This window comes from Pelobates fuscus, chromosome 11, assembly GCF_036172605.1.
Source record: "Pelobates fuscus isolate aPelFus1 chromosome 11, aPelFus1.pri, whole genome shotgun sequence".
NCBI lineage: Eukaryota > Metazoa > Chordata > Amphibia > Anura > Pelobatidae > Pelobates > Pelobates fuscus.
This window is the reverse complement of record NC_086327.1, coordinates 4,854,360-4,868,562: the sequence shown is the minus strand read 5'-3', so window position 1 is coordinate 4,868,562 and position 14,203 is coordinate 4,854,360. Positions and strand designations below refer to the sequence as shown.

At 38.3% G+C, this 14,203-nt stretch overlaps 1 protein-coding gene across 1 annotated transcript in view; it reads left to right on the top strand.

Annotated features, from left to right (window-relative positions):
- LOC134577697 (uncharacterized) overlaps nt 1–14,203 on the top strand; it is a 131,032-nt gene that overhangs the window by 96,718 nt on the left and 20,111 nt on the right. The window contains exons 40-45 of the mRNA XM_063436559.1: nt 1,272–1,322; nt 6,295–7,521; nt 8,334–8,387; nt 8,837–10,063; nt 11,346–11,674; nt 12,332–12,902. Of these exons, the coding sequence (XP_063292629.1) occupies nt 1,272–1,322; nt 6,295–7,521; nt 8,334–8,387; nt 8,837–10,063; nt 11,346–11,674; nt 12,332–12,902 (3,459 nt within the window). The remainder of the gene's footprint in view (nt 1–1,271; nt 1,323–6,294; nt 7,522–8,333; nt 8,388–8,836; nt 10,064–11,345; nt 11,675–12,331; nt 12,903–14,203) is intronic.

The window sequence follows — 14,203 nt, the reverse complement described above, 5'->3', positions numbered from 1 at the left end:
GCTGTTTTAATGTTTGGCTTTATTTTTATACGTCCTGTATCTTAAAATCTAGAAGCAAATGTTGATATACTCAAACATTTAGAACTTTGGCTAAATATTTTATGAATATACCGTATTCACTCTAATCTAATGCTCACCTCTACTTTTGAAACCTGGAAGCTAAAAAATGTTTTTTTTGCTGGTGAATGTAATGTGCATTTATATTAGAAGATACTACTAAACAACATTGTGCTACAATGGAAATGTTTGTTTCCATATACCATAGTAACATTGATGGTATTTCAATTTTAGTGTTACATGTTAAGTCTATTCTTTCTTAAGCCCTCTTTCATGACTGAAATTTGCCTGTGTGAATTCGCCAAAATGAAATTCGCCTGTGTGAATACACCTGTATGAATTCACCAATTCTAGCCCCGCACAGACTTTATGTGGATGTCCAATCACAGACATTCCAATGCAGCTCAGTGAGAAGTCTTTGAAAGGCAATTACTCTTGAATTACTCTTGAGTTTATCTTCACTTAAATGAGTTAAATGAACCAGGAAGTTAGGGGACATGCTGCCTTTTTGACAGCCATGAGGATGTAACAAGGTCCATTTATAAAATAATCAATTCCTATTGAAATTTGCCATTTTTGCAAAATAAAAAAATAGGACACATTCCTCACACATAAACATTTTCGGCAAGCTACCATACCGTTTGGTCTCCTCAGCATTGGTTATGGTAATGAGAGTTACTTTACTGGTATAGAAACTGACAAACTTCTCTGTCGGCAAATAATTCCACAGCTTTTCCATCCTAAAGTCTGAAAGGGTGACCTTTTGTTTTTGTACACTCCTATTAATGAACAGGTTACCAGAGACGTTAGCATGATTGTTGGTTTAACTGCGTCTGACAGCCTTCAGTCAGTTTACATAGTGTAGTCCTCGGTCATCAGTCAATTAACATTGTGACTTCAACAGAGAAAAATAAGCCAGTGACATATTACTTCTGAATACGGTAGAAATAAAAAAATGCGATTTTGAAGACTTGTATTATTTAAAATATCAAAACAAAATAAACAAACATGTCAGAGAACCACCTTAAATGTTTAATATGTCAACATTCAATGAGAGGACAATGCCCATGTGTCCTGCTCTCCTGTGAAAATGTTTGAAAACACAACTGTGTCCCACAACAAGCTGCCTGTTTCACAAAACGAAATGTGGTGGTTATAAACCAGTACAACAACTTTCTTTGTTTTTAATAATAACGTCTAATGTGTTTTTACAGAGGGGCAAACTGAAGAAGAGAATCTTATCAACCTGGAGCTTCAACAGGGAGGTAGGTATTTGTTGTCCATCTTATGTAGCACATACATTGTATCCATATTTGCAAGAAACAAGTCCTTGAAAAGTTCTCTGAGATCATTGCTTAGATTGGCTAAAACCATTTAAGCAGAGTTAGTTGACACAGGGAGAATAGAAATAAAGGCCACGACAATGTAACAATGGTTCACTAGTAACAAGATATGTCAGAACTTGTTTAAAAAAAACTATATAGCTGCTGTTACTCAACATTGGCTGAAACCATCACACGGGGGAATACCAGAGAGGAGAACAAAAAGCAAGGAGATGCTGGAGGTACTGACGTTACACCAAAACCTTTTAACATTATGATGTTGTGCTTTACATTACAGAGTTTGGATCAGGAAACCCACTAGGGAGAGAGTTTATCACTGTCTTCATGCAAAATTACGACCCTAAAGAGGTTCCAGATGTTGAGTTGGTGGTGGTTGGCTCTTCACCGTCCACTGCTGTTTCTGTCACAGTGAACAAGTCTGGGTTTAAAAAAGAAGTTACACTTGCCAAAGGCCAACTGGCTTCAATTCATTTAACGGGAAATGTTGAGCTGATTGGGACAGGCACATTTTCATCTTCAGTGATAGTCCGAGCTTCAGCAGATATCAGTGTGTTTTCCCGAAGTTACAAACGCCTCAGCTCTGACTCAGCCTTACTTTACCCTGTGAGTGAGCTCGGAGTTGAGTACTACATTGTTACTCCTCCATGGGGACCCAGTAACCAGTATACAGAATTCTCTGTAGTTACTTATGATAAGCCGAATATTATCGATATCTATCTTAAAGGTCTTGTCACTTTTAATAAAGTGAAATATCCTGCTGGAAGCAAATTTACCGTGGTTCTGGAACCCTTCCAAGCAGCTCAGTTCCAGAGCATTGATGATCTGTCTGGGACAAAAGTCATTTCTAAATATCCAGTGGCTGTCCTATGTGGACACACATGTTCTATGAAAAATGGACACTGTGATCATGTGTATGAGCAGCTGTTACCTGTGTCAAGTTGGGGATCAACATTCTTCATCCCAGGCTTGTCCTTTCAAAGTAAATTTGACATTGCTTTTGTGGTGGCCTCACAAGATACAACTCTGGATTACCAATCTGGTTCTAAAAAGGGTACAAAGCAAGTCAGAGGAGGAGAGGTCAGTCAATTTGAAGTCAGTGCCTCCTCACCCTTGTATATCACAACCAGCAGCAAGTTGGAGATCTTGTTTTATGGCACAGGTGGAACATTTAACGGAAAAATATTCGACTCATTTTTTATCAACATGCCCGACGTAGACAAGTTTGGAAACATTTATGTTATAGTTGGACAAAACCTGTTTGATACAAATATAGCTGTCCTTATAACGAAGACCTCAGAGAAATCAATTACTATTGATGGTAACTCTATGAGTGGAATACAATGGAAAACATTTCCAGAAACCGAATACTCGTGGGGAGAATATAATCTTGGAACAGGATCGAGCAAACATGTTATAGAAAACAAAAATTCTCCATTTGGTCTCCTGAGCATTGGATTCTCCGATCAGATCGGATATGGCTTAGTTGCTCCAAGTCTTGTGGGTGGTAAGTTTCTGATGTTTCACTGAAACACAATTTCCACAACATTTTCTTAAAATTAATTAAGACATTTTAAAAACTGCAAGAAAATTAAAACATCTAAATTCTAATAGGGAATAATAGGGATTTAGGCATTAACATGAGGAAACCAATTAAAGGGTTACTCCAAGCACCATGACCACTTCAGAGATGTAAAGTGCTCATGGTGCCTGCAGTCTGTATAAGCAGCAATGCGCTATGAAACGCTGCACATACAGAGTTTAACCCCTCTGCCGGAGGTGGAATTACACAGCGACATCGGGGCATCACTAATCAACCGGACACAAGAGTTGTGGACATGCTAATGTCAATTCTGTGCAGAGCATTTTGTCAATAGGCATCGATTGGTGGCACAGACCACCCTCCGTGTTAATCATGTCCTCCCATCAGCCCATCCTCCCACTACATCCCTCTCCCCCAGCTAGGGCAAGTGATGTCAGCAGAAAAGAATTGGCTGCTGGAACAACTTGGCCCCGACGCTGGATTGGAGATTAGTTTAAACTAAAAATAAAAAATAATATTACAAATATTGGGAGAGGTGAGCCGGCACAGCAAGGGATACTGTAACCAAAAACTGTGTTTTCATGAAACCCTTTAAGTCTATACACACGTTAGTTAACTTGCTTCTAAATGTACAAATTTAAATATATCTTGTCCGATTGATTATTTCTGCCAATGACATGTAGTAGAGAATAAAATAAAAGATCCAGTGTCTCCAAATACAGTGACGGCATTCAGTTCATAAAGCATTATTTTATGGCCATTTCTTGACCTTCGATGTTGACTGTCTCGGAGTGCCGTTCCATGATTATAATCAATGTTCTTTGAAATTGAATACGTGCTGAGATTTTATCTTTAAAGTATATTTCCTAATAGCTAAGGTGAACAGTCAGATACAAAAAGAAAATGAATATTCATATGACACAGCATCTACATGACTAATCCAGGTTTTCATACCCATGTGATTGATGTGAATATATTTTCACCCTCTTATTCTGTGTCTTCCCTGCCTCAGATCCCGGTTGTTGGCTCTCTGAGTTCTTTTCAAGCTGCTTGTTAGTTTTTTTGTCCGTCTTCTGAATTTTTACCTTCATACTTTCCCTTCTCCAGTCACTTGACCTCTTTTGTTTCTTTCTTTTTATAAAAGAATCAATTCCTATTGAAATCTGACATTTTTGCAAAATAAAAACATTAGACACATTCTTCACACATAAACATTTTCGGCAAGCTACCATACCGTTTGGTCTCCTCAGCATTGGTTATGGTACTGAGAGGTACTTTACAGGTATAGAAACTGACAAAACTACCTCTGTAGGCAGATAATTCCACAGCTTTTCCATCCTAAAGTCTGAAAGGGTGACCTTTTGTTTTTGTACAATCCTATTAATGAACAGGTTACCAGAGAAGTTAGCATGATTGTTGGTTTATCTGCGTCTGACCACAGCCTTCAGTCAGTTTACATAGTGTAGTCCTCGGTCATCAGTCAATTAACATTGTGACTTCAACAGAGAAAAAGAAGCCAGGGACATATTACTTCTGAATACGGTAGAAACAAAAAAATGCTTAAGAACGATTTTTGAAGACTTGTATTATTTAAAATTTAAAAACAAAATAAGCAAACATGTCAGAGAACCACCTTAAATGTTTAATATGTCAACATTCAATGAGAGGACAATGCCCATGTGTCCTGCTCTCCTGTGAAAATGTTTGAAAACACAACTGTGTCCCACAACAAGCTGCCTGTTCCACAAAACGAAATGTGGTGGTTATAAACCAGTACAACAACTTTCTTTGTTTTTAATAATAATGTCTAATGTGTTTTTACAGAGGGGCAAACTGAAAAAGAGACTCTTATCAGCCTGGAGCTTCAACAGGGAGGTAGGTATTTGTTGTCCATCTTATGTAGCACATACATTGTATCCATATTTGCAAGAAACAAGTCCTTGAAACGTTCTCTGAGATCATTGCTTCCTTGGATTAGTCGGGTGGGGAAACAAGAATGTTAAAATCCAAGGACATGTATGTATCTGTGGGAGGGACTCACTCTTGGTGCATGAACCCATCAGCTGGCTGTAAACACCATCACTGTCATGGTTGGTTGAAGATTTTTGTCTGGCTTGAGCTGATTATTGTTAGGAATTGGCAATAAACAAAACTGACACCCTATCTATCTAGCAGTGCTGTTGGTCATTATAGGTGTATGGGAAGCACTTATTAAGTTAAGGTATAGACATAATTATTAGTATGTAATATTTCCTATTTATGAAATAAAATGGACTTATTGATCGCTATAGAAAACGTAATATATATAAATGGTGAAAATGTTCTGCTTTGTTTTGAGTTTTGCTTTTCTTTACATGATATGACAAATCACAGTCAGCGATCAGTAGTAAACATTTGGCATGCATAATAGAGCTTGCTGCAGAAGTAATGTGGGTATTTACTGCTTTTTAAACATCCCTGAAAACCATACAAAACAAGTCTTTTTTTTCAAGTAAGGCCTCAATTTAATATTATTAGATAAGCTTTTCAACTTATGTAATATTTTTGGATAAACCATACCTCCCAACCGTCTCTATTTCGCTGGGACAGTATAGATGTTTCACTTCCTGTCCTACTGTCATGCCTTAGTTCCCCGGTGTCTCACTTTTGGTTACACCAGGGAATTGTCCACAGCAATCATAGCTGAGGCACATCACTAGAAGTACAAGGGCTTTGTTTAGGGCACTACGATCCTGCAGGGATCAATGAAACAATGACCCGGCTACAATTCCCAACAGGCTGACCTTCCACCCTTTCTGAGCGGACTTTTTCATGCAGGTCCACCCTTTCATGCCAATGGCATGATCGTGTCACTCTCTCAACCTCTTTACCACTGGTGTCCTGATTCTGGGACTTGATGATGACGGCGTAATAAAGTTTGTTTTACCTGGTTACCATGAGTGTTTCTCTTGTTCGATGTGCTCAATGAGACTTGGCCTTCTGTTATGTTATTTTTTGGACCTTCTAAGAGATTTTTATATTTTCATTCATTGTTCATGCCCAGTCTGCTTTGTATTGAAATTTGCAAAAAGCTACATTGAATAGATAATAGATAATAAAAAAACATTTCTGATTTGATTAAGGAATCCTTTAATTAATCAAGTCTGTGGATGATGAAACTATAGTTTAATGTCTTTAGAGTCCCAGTTATTATTTTGAACAAACTTTGCTGTAATTGGTGATTGTATACAAAGTAAACTGCAAAACCTTTTAAACAGTGAAAATGTATTTGACTTGCTAAGTCTTGTGATTTATTAGTGTAATTTAACATTACTTGGATAAAGATATATTTACATTTTCTGTATATTTTCCCAGGTGTTAAAGACGTGACTACCATAGGCACCGAGTTTGTAACAACATTTTTGCAGAATCATGATGCCAGAGAAAAACCTCAACTAGAGCTGCTGGTTACAGGAACATCCCCGTCCACCTTGGTATCTGTCACTGTTAATAAATCTGATTTTAAGACTTATGTTAAGGTTGAAGATGGAGAAACCATTTCTATCCCTGTCACAGAACCCGTGGAGTTGCTCGGGACAGGTCCATCCCCAAAATCTGTGGTCATCAAAGCAGATGCTGAAATTGCGCTTGTTACACGCAATTCTAAAGTTGGTAGCTCTGACACAGCTTTAAATTACCCCGTACAACTCTGGGGAACGGAATATTATATTCTTACCCCCCCATGGGGACCAAGCACTGAATTTAAGGAGTTTTCAGTTGGCTCATATGATAAACCCACGACTATTGATATCTATCTAAAAGGTGCATTAATATTCCAAGGCAAGAATTACCCCATGAATAGCATGCTAACACTTACTATGGAACCATATCAAATATTCCAATTTCAGAGTAAAGATGATCTCTCAGGCACCAAGGTAGTAGCTCAATATCCTGTATCCGTCCTTAGTGGGCACACATGCTCCCAGAAGAATGGAAATTGTGGTCATGTCTACGAGCAGCTTCTTCCTGTTGAAAGATGGGGGACTACCTTCTTCATTCCTGGCTTGTCCTTCCAGCCACTCTCAGATATTGTGTTTGTTGTAGCTTCCCAGGTTACTACACTACGTTACCAAACAGGAACAGAAAAGGGGCAAAAAACAGTGGCAGCTGGAGAGGTGGTCCAGTTCAATGTTTCTTTTTCTTCTCCTCTGTTTCTCAAAGCCAGCACAGGAATTCAAGTCTTATATTATGGCACTGGAGGGACATTACAAGGCAAGCCTTTTAAACCATTCCTCACCAACCGACTCGATATGATGAGTTTTGGCCTTGAATATGAGCTCATTGGTCAGGACAAAATAGATAATAATCTGGGTATTTTCACAATCAAGAATTCGGGTATCTCCGGTCTCACCATTGATGAGAAGCCTCTAGAAGGTATTGATTGGAAGAAGTTCCCCAGCTCAGAATACTCTTGGGGAGAATACAGGTTGACTCGTGGCTTCAGTTTTCATAGGGTGAAACACTCTACCGTTCCATTCGGTCTTGCAAGCATTGGATACTCGATAAATATGGCCTATGGATCTGTTGCACCCTGTCTCAAAGGTAAATAAAATACCATTTAAAAACATAAATTATATATCTATTACTATTATTAGTGACACAGGTCCCATAATAGTATGGTAAGAATATAAAACAAGCAATAATTTAGTACAAAAATAATGTGAAAATATATAAAATGGCATATCTGTTAGTGTTTGGATTTTTACGAAAACATGAAATAACATCAATAAATTAGCACAAATAATTAAACCATGCTAGGTGCTGTGTGCACCAAATATCTCCAATGATCTGGGTTACGTTATCCTCAATGCTTGTCTATTCTGCACAGTTTCTGCCTTCTGCCCGTCCCCCTCCTCTTGAAGTACTCTGCTAACTCCCCCCCCCCCCAGATGCTTCTAATTAGAATAGGGATAGTGAAGGTAAGGCCCCATATTAGAGCCCCTAAAGGCAAGTGGCTCAAGGACCGTTGCTTAGTGGCCCCCTTGCCAGTCTCCATGAATGTTAATGGCAGTATTGCTAGGCTTTGAGTGACAGTTTTTTTTTTTAAATCAAACTGCGTGAACACTTTGACAAAAAATGTAAATACTGCACTTTGATGGTAGCTTAACTTGCTTTCACAACCCAAAGACTCATCGCACTATAACCACTGCAATAATCTGAGATGACCATCTCTTGTAGAAGGTTTTCTCTGCTTATTGAATAGCAATGTTCCCTTTAACGGCAATGCAGAATTTATATTTCATATATTTTATTTTAGAATTCATTTCCAGTTTTAGCAGTTAAATCAATGTAAAAATGTTTATGTGTCCTACTTGCAATTCCATAAAAAGTTACATATTTCTGGCTTTGTTTAGGGCAAATGACGGTTGAAATAAAACAGCCAGCGCTACCGGTGAAACAGGAACAACGTAAGTACACACAGCGCAATAATACACACAGGGGGCAGGAAAACAGACTATGGTCAATTTGTATTATCATATAAAAAAACCGAGTTCATTTGTTACAGCTCTGTGTGTAATATTCTGCAATGTGAATGCACCGTCCTGGTGGATCTCCTGACTTGCTCTTGCTCTTTAGAGGTGAAATTCTTTCTCCTCTTTGATCACAACCTACCGACACATAGGCTTTGAAACAGGGAGAATAGAAATAAAGGTCACGACAATGTAACAATGGTTCACTAGTAGTGAGATATGTCAGAACCTGTTAAAAAAAACTATATAGCTGCTGTTACACAACGTTGACTGAAACCATCACACGGGTGAATACCAGAGAGGAGAACAAAAAGCAAGGAGATGCTGGAGGTACTGATGTTACACCAAAACCTTTTAACATTATGATGTTGTGCTTTATATTACAGAGTTTGGATCAGGAAACCCACTAGGGAGAGAGTTTATCACTGTCTTCATGCAAAATTACGACCCTAAAGAGGTTCCAGATGTTGAGTTGGTGGTGGTTGGCTCTTCACCGTCCACTGCTGTTTCTGTCACAGTGAACAAGTCTGGGTTTAAAAAAGAAGTTACACTTGCCAAAGGCCAACTGGCTTCAATTCATTTAAAGGGAAATGTTGAGCTGATTGGGACAGGCACATTTTCATCTTCAGTGATAGTCCGAGCTTCAGCAGATATCAGTGTGTTTTCCCGAAGTTACAAACGCCTCAGCTCTGACTCAGCCTTACTTTACCCTGTGAGTGAGCTCGGAGTTGAGTACTACATTGTCACTCCTCCATGGGGACCCAGTAACCAGTATACAGAATTCTCTGTAGTTACTTATGACAAGCCGAATATTATCGATATCTATCTTAAAGGTCTTGTCACTTTTAATAAAGTGAAATATCCTGCTGGAAGCAAATTTACCGTGGTTCTGGAACCCTTCCAAGCAGCTCAGTTCCAGAGCACTGATGATCTGTCTGGGACAAAAGTAATGTCTAAATATCCAGTGGCTGTCCTATGTGGACACACATGTTCTATGAAAAATGGACACTGTGATCATGTGTATGAGCAGCTGTTACCTGTGTCAAGTTGGGGATCAACATTCTTCATCCCAGGCTTGTCCTTTCAAAGTAAATTTGACATTGCATTTGTGGTGGCCTCACAAGATACTACTCTGGATTACCAATCTGGTTCTAAAAAGGGTACTAAGCAAGTCAGAGGAGGAGAGGTCAGTCAATTTGAAGTCAGTGTCTCCTCACCCTTGTATATCACAACCAGCAGCAAGTTGGAGATCTTGTTTTATGGCACAGGTGGAACATTTAACAGAAAAATATTTGACTCATTTTTGATCAACATGCCCGACGTAGAAAAGTTTGGAAACATTTATGTTATAGTTGGACAAAACCTGTTTGATACAAATATAGCTGTCCTTATAACGAAGACCTCAGAGAAATCAATTACTATTGATGGTAAATCCATTGGTGGAATACTATGGAAAACATTTCCAGAAACAGAATACTCGTGGGGAGAATATAATCTTGGAACAGGATCTAGCAAACATGTTATAGAAAACAAAAATTCTCCATTTGGTCTCCTGAGCATTGGATTCTCCAATCAGATTGGATATGGCTTAGTTGCTCCAAGACTTGTGGGTGGTAAGTTTCTGATGTTTCACTGAAACACAATTTCCACGACATAACATTTTCTTAAAATTAATTAAGAAAATTAAAAAAAAATCGAAATTCTAATAGGGAATAATAGGGATTTAGGCATTAACATGAGGAAAACAATTAAAGGTTTACTCCAAGCACCATGACCACTTCAGAGATTTAAAGTGGTCACGGTGCCTGCAGTCTGTATAAGCAGCAATGCGCTATAAAACGCTGCACATACAGTTTAACCCCTCTGCCGGAGGTGGAATTACACAGCGACATCGGGGCATCATTAATCAACTGGAAACAAGCGTTGTGAACATGCTAATGTCAATTCTGTGCAGAGCATTTTGGCAATAGGCATCGATTGGTGGCACAGACCACCCTCCATGTCACTCATGTCCTCCCACCAGCCCGTCCTCCCACTACATCCCTCTCCCCCAGCTAGGGCAAGTGATGTCAGCAGAAGAGAATTGGCTGTTTGAACAACTTGGCCCCGATGCTGGATTGGAGATTAGTTTAAACTAAAAATAAATAATAATATTACAAATATTGGGAGAGGTGAGCCAGCACAGCAAGGGTTACTCTAACCAAAAACTGTGTTTTCATGAAACCCTTTAAGTCTATACGCACGTTAGTTAACTTGCTTCTAAATGTACAAATTGAAATATATCTTGTTCGATTGATTATTTCTGCCAATGACATGTAGTAGGGAATAAAATAAAAGATCCAGTGTCTCCAAATACAGTGACGGCATTCAGTTCATAAAGAATTATTTTATGGCGATTTCTTGACCTTCGATGTTGACTGTCTCGGAGTGCCGTTCCATGATTATAATCAATGTTCTTTGAAATTGAATACGTGCTGAGATTTTATCTTTAAAGTATATTTCCTAATAGCCAAGGTGAACAATCAGATACAAAAAGAAAATGAACATTCATATGACACAGCATCTACATGACTAATCCAGGTTTTCATACCCATGTGATTGATGTGAATATATTTTCACCCTCTTATTCTGTGTCTTCCCTGCCTCAGATCCCCGGTTGTCTGCTCTCTGAGTTCTCAAGCTGCTTGCTAGTTTATTTGTCCGTCTTCTGAATTTTTACCTTCATACTTTCCCTTCTCCAGTCACTTGACCTCTTTTGTTTCCTACTTTTTTTTATAATGACCTTACTGCATTTAAATATAAAAATATGATATGTCAGAGGTAAATAAAATGACAGGCTTTTTCTATTGACCACGTTTGATAAAGTACTCAGATATCCTGCAATCTTATTTTTAGATCCATGTGCAAGAGCTCGATGCCGGGCTGGAGAGAAATGTGAAGTTAAAGATGGCAAAGCAACGTGTTCTTACAAATATGTGGGCACATGCTGGGGCTGGGGCGACCCACATTACAACACCTTTGATGGCTACAAGTTTGACCTTCAGGGCACATGCACTTATGTTCTGTCCAAGTACAGTGGAGGTGACAGTGGCCTAGTACCTTTCAGTATTGAGGAGAAGAATGAATTTCGTGGGAGCAGCATAGTTGCATATGTCAGAATGGTTACTACCACTGTGCATGGGCACACAATTTCCATTAAAAAGGGAGAAACACCAAGGATTCGGGTGAATATTCTGGAGCATTATTTCAGATTTTTAGAAACAGCCAAATATTGTGAGCCAGGTATTAGCCTGGAAAAAAAAAATACTGCAATGATGGCCTCAAATTTAAAGACAGCTTGGGCTGATTTATTACACTTTACCGAATAAACTTGATTTATTTCGTATTGTTGAATAAAATAACTTTAATTCCTAACAGAACTTACCCCTGCAGGCTATCATCTGATGCACATGACACCACCCTATTCCAAACTGCACTGAGATGTTTGCTTTATGGTATATTGCGTTTATTTGATTTATTAATTTTTATATATTTTATTTTTACTTTTGATTCTTACACCTCTTTGGTAACATAGCCTGAGCCAAGCTTTGGATTTTTTTACAATTAAAGCATGTATTCATGAACCTTAGATTACACGTATAGACCCAAATATTGCAGGTATCCCCTAATTGTAATCCTAAACATTATTATCAATATCTTCTCAGCAGCAAAGTAAAATTAGCGAGAAATATCCCCATTTATTATCATAAAATATCTTCCTTTATACCAATTTATTTTTCTGAAATTTCTCCTTTCTTTAGCCCTATTTATCCAGCATTTAAACTAAAATGAGTCCTTTTCAAGCGTTTTCTTGAATTTAAAAATGTCTTAATTTTCTTTAGGTTGATGGAATTTTACAAAACTTACCAGTGATTTTGGAAGGAGGAAAAATTCGAATAGAGCCGAGTGGAAAAACCGCATTAATAATTACCGATTTTGGCCTGCGTGTTTCCTTTGACTGGAACTGGCAAGTTATCGTAAAATTACCAAGCAGCTACTACGGCCTTACAACAGGTCTGTGTGGAAACTTCAATGAAAATAGTCAAGATGATATGAAAAAATCAGACAACACAACAGCCCGCTCTATCACGGAATGGGCCGAAAGCTGGAAAGGCAACGATAAAGACCCATTTTGTACAGACGCATGTGTCGGTAAATGCCCAACATGTGATGAAAAGGAAAAAAGCAAATATGCAGGCGAAACGTCATGTGGAATGTTAACGAAAGACAAAGGTCCTTTTTCCAAATGCCATCCAGCAATAGATACAGAGAACTTCTTTAACAATTGTGTCTTTGACGTCTGCATGAACGGAGGAGCCAGACTATTCCTGTGCCATGCTCTCGAAGCCTATGCTGCCGAATGCAGAACACAAGGTGTTGATGTTTCTTCCTGGAGGGAAAAGACATCCTGTCGTAAGTACAACTAATAATGAAAATACGTAAGTTTCACAAACAAACTGTGGGCGATAGTTGTGTTCCTGTAAAATATGGGGTATATTCTATCACCTTTTAAAAAAATTATCTTTTTTGTGTTTGCAATCTTTCTGGAAATCGAAAGTTCCATCACATTAGCAAAACATTCAGGTACGATGCATGAGAACAATGGCTACATCATAAACATGGGTAAATTCTGTATACACCAAACTTCTCTAAATATGCCCAAATTAGCCCTTATTTCTCAGGAAACTTGAAATTAGAATTAGTTGCAATTAGGTGTGAGCCTGACACCCAGTTTAACAATATAACTGAATATATAATGCCCAAATCCCAGAGTATTGCAGTATGCAATGATACCTCTTTTATTGGACTAACACAGTATTTCAAAGACAAGTTTTAGAGAGTTTTCCTCTATTCCTCAAGTCCGAAGCAATACTGAGCAATCTGATCGAGTTAAACACTTAAAACAACTGATGTTAGAGAAGGGGAAGGAGGGGGTTGAGTGGGGTGTCATAAATAGCAGACGATGTGCCTCAAAGTGAAAGGTGCAGGTTGGCTGAGAATAGCCAGAAAAGGTAAATAAACAGAGGAGAGTCATTATGTTAGTCCAATAAAACAGGTATCATTACATACTGCAATACTCTGGGATTTTGGCATCTTGTCTACTGGACTAATACGACTAATACAATGTACACTACTATGACAGATACTGAATATATTATGCAGCATTTCAGTTCTCAGTCTAAGTCCACTTGCCCGTTACCTAAATCTGTTGTATGGCTTGAGGAAGCTGCAGACATTTTATATAAAAACATATTGTAGTGTACAAATGAGAACTGAGCTGCACTTGGCTTAATAATCTAGGGGGAAATTGCAATGTGCATAGTCTGGCACTCATCAATGTGCAAAGAAAATCGCAATTCGAGAAGAACATGACATTCTCTGCTCTTCATTCATGATATCTTTAAAGAAAAATCGTGGCCATTAGAATGTTTTATTGATAAAATAGATGCAATAGCTTATAACTAAACAGTGCAGTATTTTTAGGGAATTAAAGATGTCACGGCATTGCTCTGTGTGAGCAGCCAATCAAATTGCTTAATTCAATGACTGTCGTCAATCTTCACAATGAGCACAAACTAGCAGCCAATGACAAGCTGAAACAGAACGCAGGACGTGCTGGGAGTCTGCCTCTCTGCTTCGGCTCCTTATCTGTTGGCCAAAGTCTTTCAAAGTTGAGCTGGACTTTATTTAAAAAAAAAAAAAAAGAATGCAAA